This window comes from Ovis canadensis, chromosome 13 (genome assembly GCF_042477335.2).
Source record: "Ovis canadensis isolate MfBH-ARS-UI-01 breed Bighorn chromosome 13, ARS-UI_OviCan_v2, whole genome shotgun sequence".
In the NCBI taxonomy this organism is placed as follows: domain Eukaryota; kingdom Metazoa; phylum Chordata; class Mammalia; order Artiodactyla; family Bovidae; genus Ovis; species Ovis canadensis.
Genome location: NC_091257.1, coordinates 44,899,045 through 44,916,318, shown reverse-complemented (window position 1 = coordinate 44,916,318; position 17,274 = coordinate 44,899,045). Strand labels below are relative to the sequence as shown.

At 39.0% G+C, this 17,274-nt stretch overlaps 1 protein-coding gene across 2 annotated transcripts in view; it reads left to right on the top strand.

The window, feature by feature from the left end:
- Nucleotides 1–17,274, top strand: part of ITGA8 (integrin subunit alpha 8) — a 201,004-nt gene that overhangs the window by 48,916 nt on the left and 134,814 nt on the right. For both annotated transcript variants that reach the window (XM_069547566.1, XM_069547567.1), the window contains exons 10-13: nt 869–925; nt 3,844–3,896; nt 8,899–9,104; nt 11,387–11,578. In XM_069547566.1, the coding sequence (XP_069403667.1) occupies nt 869–925; nt 3,844–3,896; nt 8,899–9,104; nt 11,387–11,578 (508 nt within the window). The remainder of the gene's footprint in view (nt 1–868; nt 926–3,843; nt 3,897–8,898; nt 9,105–11,386; nt 11,579–17,274) is intronic.

The following is a 17,274-nucleotide window of genomic DNA, read 5'->3' as shown; positions in this document are numbered from 1 at the left end:
TCTCCAGGCAAGAACACTGGAGTGGGTTGCCATTTCCTTCTCCAATGCATGAAAGTGAAAAGTGAAAGTGAAGTCGCTCAGTTGAGTCCAACTCTCAGTGACCCCATGGACTGCAGCTCATCAGGCTCCTCCATCCATGGGATTTTCCAGGCAAGAGTACTGGAGTGGGTTGCCATTGGACACAGGGCCCACCCTAAATCCACTATGATTTCATTTCAAGATCCTTAACTTTACTTCTTTCATCTACAGGGACCCATAAGCTCATCTTCTGAAGTTCTGGAAAGATATGAATTTTGGAGAGCTACTATTCACACCCATTACACTAGTTGCCATAAAAATAGGAAAAGAACATAAGTAGATCTTATGAAAAGAAAAGCATTTAAAATACTTTTTAAAAGTCTGGTCAGCCTGTAATAACTATAGATTTTAGGCTGGCTGGATAGAATTGAAAAGGAATATTTTTGCTATATGTATAACACTTTCAAATTTCTTTTTTTTTTTTTTGCAAGAAGCCATAATCATCAATGTCCCATAATAGCATATGTAAAGAAATGAAATTTAGACTAAATTTTTTATTAGATTAACTGACCATCAAATTAGTTGCTCTCAACATTCTTGAATTCAAATATAATTTCTTTACATCTAATTAGTGACTTGCATTCCGTCAGAAAGGATTCCAGAAACCATAAATAAAAAGTTCAATTGAATTTTTTTTAAGATCATTCTATAGGCTTACTTTTTTTTTACGTATAGAGCTAACCATTTATGACTTTCCACAAACATTTATAAATGATTTAAGTTATACATTTAAAAGAGTTCTCTAGTTCTATGCCAAATGAAATAACCTATCTAATTTCTCTGATTTCAGGTTTCAATCATTAACTCTACAGATATGACCTTTATTCAGAATTTCACTGGTGAACAGGTAAAGACATTTTAATGTCAAATAGTGAATGTCACTCTGCACTATTATAATATTCATATTGTTCATTCATAAAATAAATATTTACCTAGTACTTACTATGTTCTAGAAACTCTTCTAAGCAGTAGGAGTGTAACCATGTATCAGACAAGATCCCGACTCTAACACAGCACTACAGGGGAGGCAGTTGAGGAGATAACAGTTCATTAATAAACAAGTATGTGCCCATGATGATCCCAGATACTGCTAGGTGATGTAAAGGCAGAATATGCTTCCTAAAAGCTAGTGGGAAGCTGCTATATAGCACTCAGAGTTTTGTGGGGACCTAAATGGACAAGATGGGGCATGGAGTAGGAGGGTGGTCCAAGAGGGAGGGGATATATGTATACATACAGCTGATTTACCTCATCATACAACAGAGACTAACACAATATTGTAAAACAGCTATACCCTAATTAATTTTCCAAAAAGCCACTGATGGCTGAAATCTGATATCAGTCCTATTATGTTGCAGTCCTGTATATAATCTGCCTGGTGATTAGTTCTGGGTACCCGCCTTCCCTCTGAGAAGACAAAAACTTCTTCTGGGTTCCACATATTGGTCGGAATCAACGGGTCTGGACTGTCCTCCTGCCCTCATAGTAAATGGAACCCTCACCAACCCCAAAATATATGGAAGATGACAAAGTGTCTGATTCCGGTCCCTTCCTCCCAGGGACTAGATTTTTGCCCCTTACCCGCTGTCACTGGCTAGGGTCTTATCAATGGGTAAATTCTCTGAAAGCAGGCTGCTGGTATCCTGATGACCTGGGGTCACACTTCATTCTCCACTCTGGGTTTTCCTGGGTCTTATGACCTGTTGAAATTTGGCACATTTTTTTAAAAGGATGAATGTAGCCCTGTTGTGTTAGGGAGGCATTTCTGAACTGAATTAGTCTCTCTAGGCCACCAACTTTCTCTCCTAACCACCAACCCAGGTTCTGGAGCTTCTAGAAGCCTCGCATTTGAATCTGGCCAAGTGACTGTCTTGGCCTGCTGGATCCCAGAAGCATCCAGGTTTAAGATCCTGAAATGCTCAGCTCTTAGCTAGACACAGAAATTTGGAATCATATATTTGTCAAGCAATTTTGATAGTTTTTTGTTAAGAATACAGAGCATTTTTGACATTTCTGCCCCAATTGGGGCTTTAGTCTATCCATGACTGTGCAGTTTTCAACAAAGCATTTAACAATGCCTCTCATGAGACTCTTGTGGTAAATACAGAGATATAAGGCTTCGATGATTGTGCAATTGGCTGAATTTATACATTTTGAACAATCAAGTGGTGATAATTAATGGTGTATGAAAATATGGCAAGACTTCTCTATTGTCTTTTTGTTTTACATTTTTATCACTAAAAACTCCTTAAACATTGTTAAATTTGGCCTTTCTGTAACTTTTCATCCTCAATACCACCTAGTTCTTCAATCTTGAACCTCAGAATTTAATACATAAATGATGAAATTCCTCTGAGTGAGGTCACAGTGCCACACAGGAATAAGAATTTCACTACATGTGTGCGGAATAAAGAAAAGAAGTGGGAGAACTGAATTACTGCATGACACAGTCAAAGGAGGCATTCATTTCCTCAACAAAGAGAATTTTGCACCTGGTCCCTGGGGCTTAGTCCATAAACATACTGTAGACTGGATGGCTAAAGCAACAAACATTTATTTCTCATGGTTCTAGAGTTTGAGAAGTCTAAGGTCAAAGGGTAGTCAGATTTTGTGTCTGGTGAGAGCCTGCTTCCTGGTTCACAGCCAACTTCTCACTATGTCCTCACATGGAGGAAGGGACAAGGCAGCTCTGTGGGGTTCCTTTTCTATGGACACTCATCCCATTCATGAAGGCTCCACCCTCATGACCTAATTACTCCTGAAGGCCCCAGCTCCTATAACAACTGTATATGTTTGGAATAGAGAAAAGAGGTGGCAGAATTAAATTATTGTGTTATACTTGTTAACTCATCTATTTATTTCTTTTGCAAAGAGTATCTGGCACCTACCCTGAGTTACACCTGGTCAGACAGTGCAGAAACAAGAACAACACAGGCCAAGATCTCTGCCTTCCATGGAGCACACTTTACAGTAGACTGTAGGCTGGTTAGATTTGGAGGTGATCAGAGGCTACATAAGCTAAGGTGTTGGATGGCAAATGTGGGAACGAAAAACCCTGGCAGGCAAAAACTATGGGCCAAATCTGAAAAGATTATAAATCTTGAAAGCGTAGGTTGAAAAACAAAAATATAAGAGCTAGAACGTGGAGAGATTAGGTATACTGGTCACACTCACAAACGACTTAGAAACCTTCACAGATGATAAACTCAGTTTGAATTGATACTGAGACATGGTGTAGCCACAAATGAAAACGCTTCAGTGGTACAAAGAGACCAAAGCAGAGAGTGTCTGTCCTGCTTAACCTCTGTCAGTGTGCTCATGAGGGGTCATCTTCTCTTTGGTATCACATATCTGTAAGCAAGATGGTGGGCTGCAATCATTTCCATGTGAGATTTCATATGGAAATGGAATTAGATTTATTCTGTGATGTTCAAGATTGCAGAACTAGGCAGGAGGATTGAGGACTAGATATTATAGAAGGACCAGTTTTAGCAAAAAGTGTTCTAAAAGTTGTATCTGCAAATTGAATGGATTGATTGTTGAACGTCTCCAGAGGTTGTCCGAGCAGATGTCTGGGCTGTTGTGAGGAGCATTCATTATGCGTTAGGTCAGGGGTTAAACTAAATGACTCTAAGACTCTGTCCATGTCTAAGGGTCTATGAATTTAAATGCAAAAAATGTGCTGCAATGTGGCTAATCTTTCAGGGGAAATTGAGAGATGACTTTTTGAACACAAAATATGTTATTTATGGTTTTTCTTTGCAGATGGCATCTTATTTTGGATATACAGTTGCAGTATCAGATGTTAACAATGATGGGTAAGTTTATAAGAACTTCCTCACTCACTGAATATTATAGTCATCCTTAAAGATGTTATACTTTTTTCTTCATGACATACATCCTTCTATATTTCCTCAACAAAATAGAGGCTCTCTTGTTTTGTTTTTTTTTTAGTTCAGGGCAAGAGGATATAACTACTGAAGAACTCTCTATCATCCTTTTTAATGTCTTTGCCACATCTGCACTTCTAAGAAAACACTATTTTACTTAGTTTTATCTTTAATTTCATGAATTGAATAGTCCTTGGCCATTTGAAACCCATAGCCATTGAGGAATTTGCTCATCTCTCTTTTTAGCACATGATTTATTCATAAAATATTTGCATATAAATATTGTTTCTCCTGTTATTGCATACTAGAGACATCCATGCAGAAGGTAAAATAATAATGCTATTTTTTCAGATTATGGCAGTAAATTACAATTGAACTTGGATCAAACAGCATGATAAATTATGGTTGTGTTTAAGTCATTACTTCAAAGAAACTTATTATTAAGCATCTCTCTGATCCACTAAAAGCACCTGACAGATTGAACAAATGATTAAATAAGAAAACCAATAAACTGAGATGAACTGATTACCCATCCAACATGTATTGTTGGAGCACCTACTATATACCAGACATAGTTCTTGGGTGCTCAGAATGTAGCGATGAATAAGAAAGAATAGGGCTCTGCTTTCATGGAGCTTACATTTTCATAAGAAGCACAGCTCTGAAAAATCTTATCTGTGTTCCCAGATCTGGGTTAAGCACTTTAGATACATCGTTGATAGACATTAGCTATGACCTCAATATAGCTAGAAATGAACTTTATTTGTTATGTGATGGCGTATGATTGGAGATAAGTTTGGTAACTTGTATCTTTTGGAAAATATCTTTTCATTATTCTTTCATTCAACATATATCTGTTGAGCATCCTTTTAACACCAGCTCTGTTCTAGCACTTAAACCTGTGTTTAAGTCTTTACTCTGTTTTGGCTTTGATGAGAATCTGTTTATTAAATGTGCATTTTATTAGTTTCCATTATTTTTATAAAGAAATTCAGACTTCTACTTTACAAAAATATAAAATCATAATTTCAGTTATTTTCACCCAAAGAACTTTAATATTATCCTTAATGATGCTAAAAAAAATTGGTTATCAATGGTTTTTATTGTCATGGCCTATAAGAAAAATCAGTTTGTTGGATTATATTAAAACTAGGCATACTAGGTTGCTGTATTTCACTGTCATTAGTTTAACTCATAAGTAATTTTAGAGAGTCTATAATTCCTACAATTTTTTAAATTCACAAAGCCCTTTCTAGCTTTCCCAGCATTTATCAGTGATTAAGGAATGATAAGTGAACATTATTTAGCAGAGTTCAATACTAGAATTGAAATTTAATTCTTATTCTTTACCCAATCTCTAGTTTTCCCAAATCTTTCAAGTCCTGGACCCGAGTGAATGTTGTGCAGTGACTCAGACTAGGGTTAAGAACATCATCGAGCTAATTGATCATTCACGGTTCAGAAGTTAGGACCCAGGTTCTGTGGGATTGAAGCAGACTTTCCTTTCTCCCTCTGAGTGATAATTAAGTACTGGTGTATGTGAGATCACCTAGTAAACACGTCATCCTATCTATCTACTATGCAACAAAAGCAAAGTCCCTACAAATGCTTCAAAACCCACCACTGGGGAAAAAAGGTGGTGTCATTAACTAATGTAACCAAATTAATAAACTGGTGAGGATTTCCCCAGTATCTTTATTTAAAGAAACACCCAGGTATCAGAAGTGGACTTCAAAAATTTAGACTAAACAGCTGTGTGCATGCTGACTGGTCATTGATAGGGTCAAGCCTGGGACTGTTTTGAAAATATTCACAAGCTGCTGAAATTAATTTCAGTTTAGTTGTCTTAAAACAGCCAGAGCAATGAAGTCTTTCTGTGTAAACTCTGTTAGGAATTTCTGGACAAACTTAACAACAAACGGAGATAGTATTTTCCTCTTGAACTTAAGCAGATCTGTTTTTTATTTTCTTATGGCTTTTTGACCCTTTTAGTATTTATACTATTTCAGAAATTCACAGAAATACAATTTAATCCATTGGATTGTTCTAGCCTCGGCAGATCTCAAAGGAACTAAATTTAGAGATTCTTAGCAGTTGGTTAACTTGAGAGCACTTTAGAGAAAATTTATTTGAAAGGAAGCAGCTTTGAGTAACTCTGTTTTGGTCAGATTTAGTCTAAGTGGATTCTGTCATAGAGGAGAAATCGTTATGATGTGATTAAGTAGAAAATCTAGAAAATTAAAGCATAAAGAAGCTGCAGATTAAATTGATTTCTGTAATGTAATTGATAAGCCATATTAGTTTTTGCCTGTCATAAAATAATTATATTGATTAGATATCAATTCTAATATAAAGCCTCCTAACCTGCCTTCTCTTAATAAATAACTACATTCTGAAAATCAGTCTTGGGTATTAGCATACACTAAGAACTGTTGAGAAAGAAGAAGAAATGGAAAATTTTATGGGTTAAAGTTAAATCAACGTATTAAATACTGTTTGGCTGTAGAAAACTTAAATTCAGAGTCTTCATAATGAATATTCTCGTTGATGGGTTCCCTCATCCCCCACCTCTCTCAGTATACTTATGCTTTTCTCTTCAGAAAAAATATTTATAATGTTTTGTCTCTAACAACACATGAAAGGATGAGAACCTGTGCCTTACATTATATTATTAGAGTGGACATAATACTTTTTTAGACATAAAAAAGAGACACAAATAAATACATAGAAACTGAAAGAAAACTATGCTCAAATATTAGACAATTCAGATAAGCTGAAGTTGAGTGTATATATCCTACTTTCATACCTTAGATCTCATCCAAACCTCCAACATGACCCAAGCAGAGAAGGTGGCTTTTAGTGAAAACCTCATCATAATAGTATTTCTTCATCATTGTTCTTTTTGAGATTAAGTAATATTATATGTATATTATATATTTTTAGAATAGTACCCAGCTGTTATACAACTGCTTTTTCAGAAGTTCAGTGAAAAGCATCCTTACTACTAAATATTGTTAAACTTTAAACTTGAATTGAGTCTATTCAAAAGAAGGATTTGAAAAATAAATTTTGAAATAGGCTAATAGCATGCATGGCCTACTGCAATAGTTTTTCAGTGGCTTTTTGGCCTGTGGGTTCATAATTAGAAATACATTTGACATTGCAACCCAGAATATACACACAACTGAAACAAAAGGTTTCATGGAACACGATTTACTCTATTATGTGCAATGCATTCACTCGTGTTTTCTATTCTATTTCATTTTTCAAAATTGCTTGTCAAGACCATTAAATTGATTTCACAATTCACTAATGAGCTGTAAATCAAGATTTTAAAACACCAGCCTAAACAATAATATATACTGTGACAGTTAAGTAGTATTATTGCTGACATAAAATAATATTGACACTAAGTGCAAACTATTCTACAAGGCACATTGAACCAATTGAATCCAAGACAGTCATTGTCTCTCAGCTTTATGAGAACACAGTTATACATTGAGAACAAATGTCTTTCTCCTTTCTGGCGTTTAGAACATTTTAGACGACTTACACTTAAATATCTAGGGAACTGTATCTCTATGAAAATAAATCAATGTTGTCATAATCCTCCAAGAATCCAAAGATCACATGGATGTGCTAATCTTTCACAATGATAGGTCGAACAATTTTGCATTTCTAGAACTCCCCAGTGTTGGCGGTGAGAAACACAGTGAGGCAATGTTCCAGTCCCCTGCCATGTCTCTGTCCTCAGGGACCAATTGTATGGCTTTGTTCCTTCTTTGGAGAATGGGAAAATGGTCCCCATCAATCTCTGCACTAGAGAACCAGGGGATTTAGATGTCTTTGAACTACAAGGCTGCAGCACACACAATTAGGTGTTTAACAACTACCTCTTCGTCCTGGCAATAATAATAACAGAAATTTTGAAAATAAATAAATAAGAAAATAAAGATTTTCCTCCAAGGAAAATCCTGAGGCTTGGAACAACCCCAATCCCTACCTCCCTCTTGGCCCAGACTATGGAAGCAGTGAGCAAATGCATTTGGAATATTTTTAAGAAAATATTTTACCTAGTGGCTTAGTTGGTAAAGAATCCACCTGCAGTGTAGGAGATACAGGTTCGATCCCTGGAAAAGGGAAATGGCACCCACTGGGAAGATCCCCTGGAAAAGGAAAATGGCAACCCACTCCACTATTCTTGCCCGGGAAATCCCATGGACAGAGAAGCCTGCCAGGCTATACCCCACAGGGTTACAAGAGTCAGACACGACTGAGAAACTAAACAACCACCACCAGCAGCAATCAATTGCTATTTCTTTCTTGAAACATAATCAGTCCGAAAAATTATCTCCTAATTTTCTGTGATAATATCTACTTTCACAAAGGAAAAACCTAAATCTACATTTGGGAGGAAAATTTTGTTTTCTGCCTTTCTAGCCAGTATGAGAACCTTCTCTGGCCTCTGTTTTATTTAAATGAGGTGCCAAAAGAAAAGAGGAGGATAGGCTTTATTTTAAACCTTATCACTGCAAGAAAACTTCATAATATAAATGTACAATTAAATAAATTGTGGACAAATTCTCATCCACGTTTTCAAAAACCTAGTTAAGTCTTTCTGATATGTTTTACTTGTGTAAGTACGTTTCCTGGAAATAGGCTAAAAAGCTGAAAAGAGTGAAATATCTGTGGTTTTCTTAAAGTAGTCATTTTTAACATAGTTTGAAAGGTTCAGTGTGATAATTCAGCAACTCATTTTCTTACGGCATTCTATTCTGAAGACATAACAAAGCAATGAAAGAAATATGATGACTGTAAAATGTCTCCTGGAAAAGGAAATAAACCAGTGGAAATGTCCTCAACTCGTTGATTAGAAGTCTACCCAAAAGCAGCTCATGTCTGTGCTGTTCTCACTCTCTGTTCCCTGCAGGATGGATGACATACTGATTGGGGCACCTCTCTTTATGGAACGTGAATTTGAGAGCAGTCCCAGAGAGGTAGGGCAAGTTTATCTGTATCTGCAAGAGAGCGCCCTCGTCTTCAGAGACCCGCAGGTGCTTGCAGGCACCGAGGTTTTCGGTAGATTCGGCAGTGCTGTGGCACATTTAGGAGACCTGAACCAAGATGGATACAATGGTAATTTACACCACTGCATGGAAATTACTTATGCGCCATAAGATCATGTTACTGTTACGTGAAGTAAGCAACAGATTTCACGGTGCTGTATGTGAAACAGTTCTTATGACTGGTCTTTAATAAATTATCTAAAATTTCAAGGTAATTTAAGCTTAATTTAGTTTGGGCTAATATAGATGTTGGGGCTTCCCAGATGGCGCAGTGGTAAAGAATCCACCTGCCAATGCAGGAGATGCAAGAGATGCAGGTTCGATCCCTGTGTCAGGAAGATCCTCTGGAGGGGAAATGGCAACCCAATCCAGGATTCTTGCCTGGAAAATTCCATGGACAAAGGAGCCTGCCCCACGGATCAAACTTAGAATGCCTTCTAAGTACCCTCTCCTCAGTAAAACATGACAGCTCACACAAAATTTTGTATACATTTTCAGGACCTTTAAATTAAGGACCAAGGTATAATGGGTTTCTTGACATTCAAGGGAGTAACAGGATTTTGCTCCAACAAAAGAGCTTAGGGAGTATTCTCATCAAATCAAAGTATTCATTAATACCTTTGGCACATGGTCATGTACTTTTATGATTTCTTTGAAAAACATGTCTCAGCAATGTATGGTAACTTTTAAAGCACTATAAAACATAAAGTCATATTAAAAGCTCATGGTTCCAGGGAAATTTTTTTTTTTAAAGACAAGTTCATCTTCAACTGATTTGTTGCTTTCAAAAACTGCCCTATTCCTGAACACCACATGAAATAAATAATGCTAAATTATTGGTGGAATCATCTTTCTCATTATCTTCTCTTTTGTCTTTTCTCTCAAACCTGTAACGATACTTTTAAGAGCTAAGAGAGACATACATAATGACCTAAAAGGGGTTCTGCCTCTCTGAGCTTTGGTATCTTTAAAATGATGCCAAAATGGGATGAAACCAGGGGACAGATGTCAACTCATGGACTCAGAGGATATGAGAAAAGTACCCCTTTTCATCTACCATTTGAGAATATATTTATTTTCTGCAACAGGCTGAGTTTTTTGAGAGTTTATCCTTACCTGTTAAGTGAAAGTGGATTTATGATCCTTGTTATATAGTAAAAATCAATTTACAATTTATTTAGTCTTATCAGACTTACTTAGGAACAAAAATAAATAGACGAATGACAAAATGAGAACACACAGTGATGCCCGTGGCACAGAATTGTTCTGTTATTGTGTTATTGGTGCTCTCTTTCATGTAAACCTAAGTAGTTAGGTGCAGTGTTTAGAACAATCCTGTTGAACACAATAGGATTTTCAGTTAGTTAGGTGCATTGTTTAGAACAATCCTGTTGAACACAGAAGGTCATTTTCATTTAGTGCTAAGTTTAGTTGGAGACAGTCGATTGGGCTCTTTCCCAGTTTCTCAGAGGCCTTGACTATGAAATGAACCTTGCCTACATCATGGGATGATGTCATCATTCAAGAATATAATCTTTGTGAAAAAATATGTTTATTTCTTTTAACAAGAAACTCTAAGTACCCTGCAAATGTGCCTCAACTGGTCTATCCTGCCCGCTGCTCTGACCCAACTCTTCCCCATCCCTTACTAAGTTTCCACGTAGACCACCCTCTGGCTGCTCTTCAGGAGGGCAAAGCTCCTTGCATCCCTGGGCCTTTATACAGTCTTCCCTTCTTCTTGGACTGCTTTTCCTTCTGATTCCACATGGTTCGTTTCATCTTGTCCCCAGACTTCTGTTTCTAGGTCAACCTTACAGACACCTTGTCTGAACACTTCATCTAAAATAAGAATCCAGTCACTCTCCATCACATCAGTATTTTTAAGATCGTCATTTTTCAATCTTTCCTTGATTCTTTGTGTGTGTGTGTGTGTGTGTGTGTGTGTGTGTGTGTGTATGTGTGCTTTCAACCATGCTGCACAGCAAATGGGATCTTAGTTTCCCAAACAGGGATTGAACCCGTGCCCCATACACTGGAAGCACAGAGTCTTAACCACTGGAAGGGCAGGGAAGTCCCCCCTGATTATTTCTTTGTTCAAACTGTCTATTCCCTGCACTAGAATATAAACTTTTGAAAATCAGTGTCTGGTTCACCATTGAATCCACTGTACCCAACACATAGTAGGCACTTGGTAAATATTTTTTGGATGGATGAAAGGCAATGGATAATTTCCTCTTGCTGTAGTCCTACACATTTTTCTGGAAAATGGAAGAAGCCCTTTGGATTGTTGCTGTTTGTACTGAATTCTCTAACATTCTTCTTTAATGAGAAATGATGTGTCTCTGTCTGCAGACGTTGCCATTGGTGCACCCTTTGCAGGCAAGGATCAAAGAGGCAAAGTGCTCATTTACAACGGGAACAAGAATGGCTTAAACACCAAGCCTTCCCAGATTCTGCAAGGAGTATGGGCCTCCCAGGCTGTCCCTTCTGGATTCGGCTTTACTTTAAGAGGAGATTCAGACATAGACAAGAATGATTACCCAGGTAAGTTTTTCTTCCTTTTTGCATGAGAAAGTCTGCTTCCTAGAAAGGACTATTCTCTGGACCACGCAGCATGTTTAAGCAGCTCTCTCGTGCAGCCTGAGCTTGCCCATGGCACAGGTTCTTTGGGTACGATTCTAGAGCAACTTTCAGGAGAGTCTGAAGACAGACAAAACAAACACTCCTTTTCCTGTCAAGAGATGATGTTAAGAAAGCAAGTTGGCTTAAAAAAAAACTTCATTGGACATAAAACTTATCAACTTTGTAGCAAAAATTTTTATTTGAAACCCCGAAGTAATCTGGTCTCCATCTACCAAGACAGCTTACGTTAGAGTTCTTTTTAGAGTGATTTATTTTAACCCTATAATTCCCTGTTGAGCTCACAGTTCCTATGAATTGACTTATGAACCTCAACATTTCTATCCTAAAACTCATGGTTTGGGAGCATAAATATTTTCCACCCTTGTTTGGGGGTTGTCCAAAGATAGATTGTTTTAAAGCGAAGCAAAAGGAACTGGTTCTTTATACAGATGGTAAACAATTCTTGATTGCCTAATTCATTGTGAGGATTCATCAGGAATCCATGTAGCACAGCAAGATAATTCATGTTTTATGCATGCTGTCAGAGAGTACGGATATGTCTTAAAGGATTGTTTCAGTAATCAGGGTTATTAGAAGAGAACATTAGACTTCTTGGTTTTGTGGTTCAGTTCTGCACCGAAGAACTGATGCTTTTGAACTGTGGTGTTGGAGAAGACTCTTGAGAGTCCCTTGGACTGCAAGGAGATCCAACCAGTCCATTCTAAAGGAGATCAGCCCTGGGTGTTCTTTGGAAGGAATGATGATGCTAAAGCTGAAACTCCAGTACTTTGGCCACCTCATGTGAAGAGTTGACCTATTGGAAAAGACTCTGATGCTGGGAGGGATTGGGGGCAGGAGGAGAAGGGGACGACAGAGGATGAGATGGCTGGATGGCATCACCGACTCGATGGATGTAAGTCTGAGTGAATTCCAGGAGTTGGTGATGGACAGGGAGGCCTGGCGTGCTGCGATTCATGGAGTTGCAAAGAGTCGGACACGACTGAGCGACTGAACTGAACTGAACTTTCCCTTTTGTGTTGGTCATTTCAAGATGGTTTCAACAAATACTTAGAGATCATTAATAGTTCACTGACAGTTTTGACCACTTATTGAGACCTTATCTCTTTCCATCACTTCTATCCTCATTGAGTATTTTCCATATGTAGAGCTTTTCTCTGGCTTGGGGCAACATTCCAAGAAACTGGTTGCTGAAATATACATTACTAATTTTAATCCTTCTACTTTCTTCTCCCCTCTGGATTGGGCAGAAAGGATACTACAACAAATTCTTATAAATTTGCCAGGAATGTTTCATGGCACTAACATAAACACTGTAGTGGGCTCATAGCAGATGTAGAATTATATTGTATATGAATGTGTTCTAGCTGAGGCAATTTCAAGAGCATCTAGTGAAATTTACTTTCTTAGGTTTTACTATACTAGTCTAATCAATGATGGTTAGGTTTTCTTTGGGGGAGGGGAGTCTCATAAATACTTTATTTTAAATAATCCCCAAATTAGATTCCCTATGTGATTTCTTCCCAAACTATGTCATCTCTTAATTACATCTTTTTTATCCCTTCTTAACAATTAGCAAATGGTCATTTGAGGCCATTCACTGGTCAGTAACTTTGTCCACTGAGGCTGATTCACTTTACAGTGATTAATGATATTAATGCAGTATATCCATCTGTCTATAGGTAAATATCCTGTACTAAGACAGGATGCTGCTTAGGTGGTTTCTTAACCTCAAGATAGTCTTGAGGGTTTCAGAGTTCATTGGTACATCTCAGTTAGTAGACCCGAGTTCTGGCCCCAGGTCTCTCTCAGCTATAGATGGCTTGCTTATGCGTCATTATCTTGTAACATTTTCCTTCATCCTCATCCTCTTGCAAACATCCTCTCACAAAATGAATGCCATTCAAAGAAGCCTTTTTGTCTTAACACCAAGTCCCCAGGGACCTAATGAGAGGAAAACTGCCTTATAGGCAGGTGACTAGATCCTATTAGCTAGTGCAGCAGATTGGAAATTTGCAGGCATATTTCAGGAATCAAACATGGAACTTTCCTCATTTTTTTATAAGCAAATGCCCTTTAATCCTCAAGCCTCCATTCCCACTGTGGTATTGGAAAACCTCAATCTTGCAGTCACATCTAGATTCAGACTTAATATCCCTTGGGTAAGTATGTGTTTGGATTCAAGACTCTCTCTTTCCTCCCTCTGCAGCAACTCTGCCAAGGAATGGAACAGCAAAGGTGGGGAGCCTTTTGTCCCGGGATGGAGAAAGGGGTTCCTGGACCAAGGACATAGCCTGCAGTTGTTGGCCTCTGGCTGAAGAATGGCCCAGTCTCTCAGTGTTTGACATGTTGCTCAAGCTTCAGTGATTAATCCAGTGGTTTGCGCAGTGGCTGCTGCTCAAAAGTTCCATGTGTCCTGGTTCCTCCTTGTCCTATTTTGGCCTCTTCTGGTTCCCCCTCAGCAGGTGCTTCTGCGCCACCATTGGGACTCATAGGTCAGGGTCTTCAGGTTTCAGAAATTGCCTTTAAGCTTATTCTTCCTTTGGCCATTGCTAATTTTCTACCCAAGCATCTGTTACTCCAGCACCTAAGAGGGCTGCAATCTTCTTGGGTTTTGCTTGAGAAGTATTGTAGCAAAAACCCTCTTTTCCCCCAAAAGGTTATTGGGTGGCATGCTTCCTAGACTCTGTAGTTCACTTTGCAAACTCGGTGTTCTCCTTATCCATGATCTGTCTTGTGATTTTCCAAACCAGTCAGTCTTTTCGGGAAATTATAAAGAAATGCAGTTTTCTTTCCCTCTGGGGTCTTGCTCCTTCAAGTCAAAAGAAATCTGTCTTCAGATCATTGTCCCTTCTATGAGCTTCAAAATCCATTTGACAAATTGAATTTCTTCTCCTAGGGTGTATCTCCTCGTACCTGCTAAACAGTGGTTCTCAATCTTGGCTACACATTAGGATCCTCTGGGGAAATTTTAAAAGTCCTTACACTCAGGTCACCCTGCAGAGCAGTTAATTCAGAGTCTCCAGGGAGTGGAACTCAGACCACGGTCATGTGTTTAAGTGACCTGGGTCTTTCTAGTGTACAACCAGGCAGGGAACTAATGATCTTAAGCAAGATTCCCCTACTTTAATGAACATTTGGATCACCTGGGCATCTTGTTCAAATGCAGATCCTGATTCAGTAGGTCAAGTGGGTGAGAGAGACTCCTCATTTTCAGCACGTTCCCTGGTGACACCCTCACTGGTGACACTGCAGGTCTTCACACCACATCCCGAGTAGCAGATTCTGAAACAGCATGACGCCAGTTACCTGTTGTGCCTGTTACAAGCGTGCGTGCTGTTGCCTTCATCGTGCCCAACTCTTTGTGACCCTCTGGGCCACAGCTTGCCGGGTTCCTCTAGCCATGGGATTCTGCAGCTGAATGCGTTGCACCGTTCAGATGTTTTGACTTCCTGGGTCTGGAATGGGGTTCAGGGATTTGTGCTTTTACCCGGGACTGTACTTTGAGAAATGCTGCTCAGGAGTGCCTTTTTCCCATGCTCACAATAGAGGGATGTGAATCCTAACCCTAACCTACTAGCTGAGCTCCAGCATTTTATTTACTCTTCACTCAGCCGTCAAACCAACCTGAGCCTCTTTTCTGTGGATTGCCTCTGGGTGGTGATGCCAGAGGCATCTGTGGTCATTTAGAAAATATGTAGTCGTATTTACTATGGGCTAGACACTGTGCTCTGCAGATTTGGGGGAGGGGTACTGTGCAAGGAAAGACAGACAGTTAATCATAACTAAGTGGTAGCTCAGCTGGTAAGAATCCACCTGCAATGCAGAAGACACCAGTTTGATTCCTGGGTCAGGAAGATCCGCTGGAGAAAGGATAAGCTACCCACTCCAGTATTCTTGGGCTTCCGTTGTGGCTCAGCTGGTAAAGAATCCACCTTCAATATGGGAAATCTGAGTTCAGTCTCTGGGTTGGGAAGATCCCCTGGAGAAGCAAAAGGCTACCCACTCCAGTATTCTGGCCTGGAGAATTCCATGGAATTGTACAATCCATGGGGTCACAAAAGACTCAGACATGACTGAGCGACTTTCACTCACTCACTCACTCACATGGCTATTTCATCCCCCAGACTGATTAAAAATCAGATCACTTAGTACCTTGAAATAATCAAAAGCATAGACATGCAAAGGTGGTTTCAATGACATCTGTCTGCAAGTTATAGACATTCTGTGTTTGGGCAGGACCAGACACTTAGTCTTCTTGTCTTAGGGAAAAAAAGAATGCTGGCAAAAATCAGGCATGGCCCAGTTATGTTGCTAACATTATTACAATTACAGCCAGTGTTACTCCTGATAATTAAGAGCCCAAACCATGCCAGCCACTGCATAGATAAATATAGTTCATATATTAAGTTAAATATAGTTCATATTCCTTAGAATATTATTTCTGAATCTCTCTCCTCTGTATACCTGGCTTCAGTCTCTGGGTTGGGAAGATCCCCTGGAGAAGGGAACAGTTACCCACTCCAGTATTCTTGTCTGGAAAATCCCATGGACAGAGGAGCCTGGCAGGCTACAGTCCATGGGGTTGCAAAGAGTCAAACGTGACTGAGTGACTTTCAGTTTCACCTTCCCACTTATATGTGTATATACATATGTGTGTGTGTGTGTGTGTGTGTATACACATATAGCAGGAGAGTACATGGAGTAAAGTTGGATGATACTACTCCCTTTGGGAAAACATCAAACCAATATCAACACAACCATGTTAAAATTGGCAAAATGGCTGTGAAGGGTCACGGAAATCGGACTGTCTGGGTTCAGATCCCCATGTGTCACTGATAAACTGTGTGATAATGGAAAGTTGATTGATTTCGCTGAGCTTCCATTTGCTCAGTCACTCAGCTGAGTCTCTTTGTGTCCCTTTGGACTACAGTAGCCCACCAGGCTCCTCTTTCCCTGGGATTTCCCAGGCAAGAATACTGGAGCAGGTTGCCATTTCCTTCTCCAGGGGATCTTCCTGACCAAGGGATAGAACCCACTTCTCCTGCATTGCAGGCAGATTCTTTACCGCTGTGCCACCTAGGAAGCCTCCTTATCTGGTATTATGGGGCCAAGAATACCGACTTCACTGGGCTGTATGTGCTCTCACTTTCTAGGTTGGGAGAGGAATTTCATAAAATGTTGTAAAATGGCTTAGAGTAGGAATGATGGCTTGCCTGACTAACATAATCAAAGCTACTGTACTTCCAGACATGGACCACATAAGACACTGAAAAACTGCATTCTAGGATTCTAGAGATGGACAGTATAGGTTTGAAACATGGTTCTGCTATCTTCTAGCTATATAAGAATAAGACAATTCCTTACCCTCTCTGAACTTGAATTTTCTTATCTGTAAACTCAAATAGTAGTATGTTGGTATAAGGATGAAATGAGATCATCTATGGTAAATAAGTTGGGGAAACAGTGGAAACAGTGGCTGACTTTATTTGGGGGGGCTCCAAAATCACTGCAGATGGTAATTGCAGCCATGAAATTAAAAGACTCTTACTCCTTGGAAGGAAAATTATGACCAACCTAGACAGCATATTAAAAAGCAG